Below are 1,064 nucleotides of genomic sequence, written 5' to 3' on the forward strand. Positions count from 1 at the left end.
ATATATATATATATATATATATATATATATATATCCCAGTTATTTCCCATATAAATCCATACATACCTTGTATAATAGAATAAGAAATCAATATCTATGTACCATTCAAGCCGTTTAATCAACTGTGCGAAATGCTAGAGAAACACGCGAATGTAATCTGTGGTGAATTTAGGTGTTGGGTATGCTCGAGGTTCGGTCGGATATTTTCGAGGTGATCGATTTTTTACCATTGGCAATTAACTATACGTACGTTATAGGGAAAGTGATCTACATTGCATGTACCTTACCTAAGGTGTGTAAATTATAATAACGCTGGCCATTAATCGATTCGATTAATTGATTAATCGATATGATTACACGTCAACCGTTAAAATATGTCCGCAAACCCGTAAGATCGGGAAATAAAGTAAGGAACAATTCACTCACAATTAGATTAACTTGAAATTACAGCTCAAGATCCTGCTGATGAAAATAAAAGTGCATTGGGCCTCCCCGAAGACGGACGAAGAGACTATAATTCTACGTTCTTATGCAACATATGGACGAAAGTTTAGCTACGTGTTAACAGGTAAATGTATCGACTAAATGTGACTAAAACGTGGATTTATTACTGTTACTGAATGCAAAAAACATTAAATATCCGATCAATTGAAAAGCTCGGACAAAAGTTAAAGTCAGTGAAAAGTGAAGTATTTCCTTCTTTAACCGCGGACAATTTTTATAATAAAGTGAAATTTAAGTAATATACCTAAAACCTCTACAGTACAAAGAATGTTGCCAAAACATCGATAAAAGATAACAGACAATGACGGCGAAAACTTGGTCGAGGAACTATTGGTTCCCATTGAATGCAACAATGAATAAATTCACGTCTCTCTGAAAAATCCAAACAAATCTTTTGACTGACAGTTCGAGAAGTCCGAACCGAACTTTTCGACGGATGAAATTAATTTGACGTATTCGGTCCGCAACCAGTTGTTACGTATGGACATGCCGGCGCATGGCTATTTGCGCATCTGTTGGAGAAGTTGACGTACATTGAATCCAAATCAAATGGAACAAGT

The 1,064-nt window shown here is 35.5% G+C and overlaps 1 protein-coding gene across 1 annotated transcript in view; it reads left to right on the forward strand.

Moving 5' to 3' along the window:
• The first annotated feature begins 47 nt into the window (after positions 1-47).
• Positions 48-1,064, forward strand: part of LOC116851309 (odorant receptor 67a-like) — a 5,583-nt gene continuing 4,566 nt past the window's right edge. Inside the window, exons 1-3 of the mRNA XM_032830608.1 lie at positions 48-292; positions 451-568; positions 976-1,062. Coding sequence (XP_032686499.1) covers positions 182-292; positions 451-568; positions 976-1,062 — 316 coding nt within the window. The 5' untranslated portion in view covers positions 48-181. The remainder of the gene's footprint in view (positions 293-450; positions 569-975; positions 1,063-1,064) is intronic.

The sequence above is a fragment of the Odontomachus brunneus genome, unplaced genomic scaffold, assembly GCF_010583005.1.
Source record: "Odontomachus brunneus isolate Ranch 3 - 2012 unplaced genomic scaffold, Obru_v1 Obru_scaffold_171, whole genome shotgun sequence".
In the NCBI taxonomy this organism is placed as follows: domain Eukaryota; kingdom Metazoa; phylum Arthropoda; class Insecta; order Hymenoptera; family Formicidae; genus Odontomachus; species Odontomachus brunneus.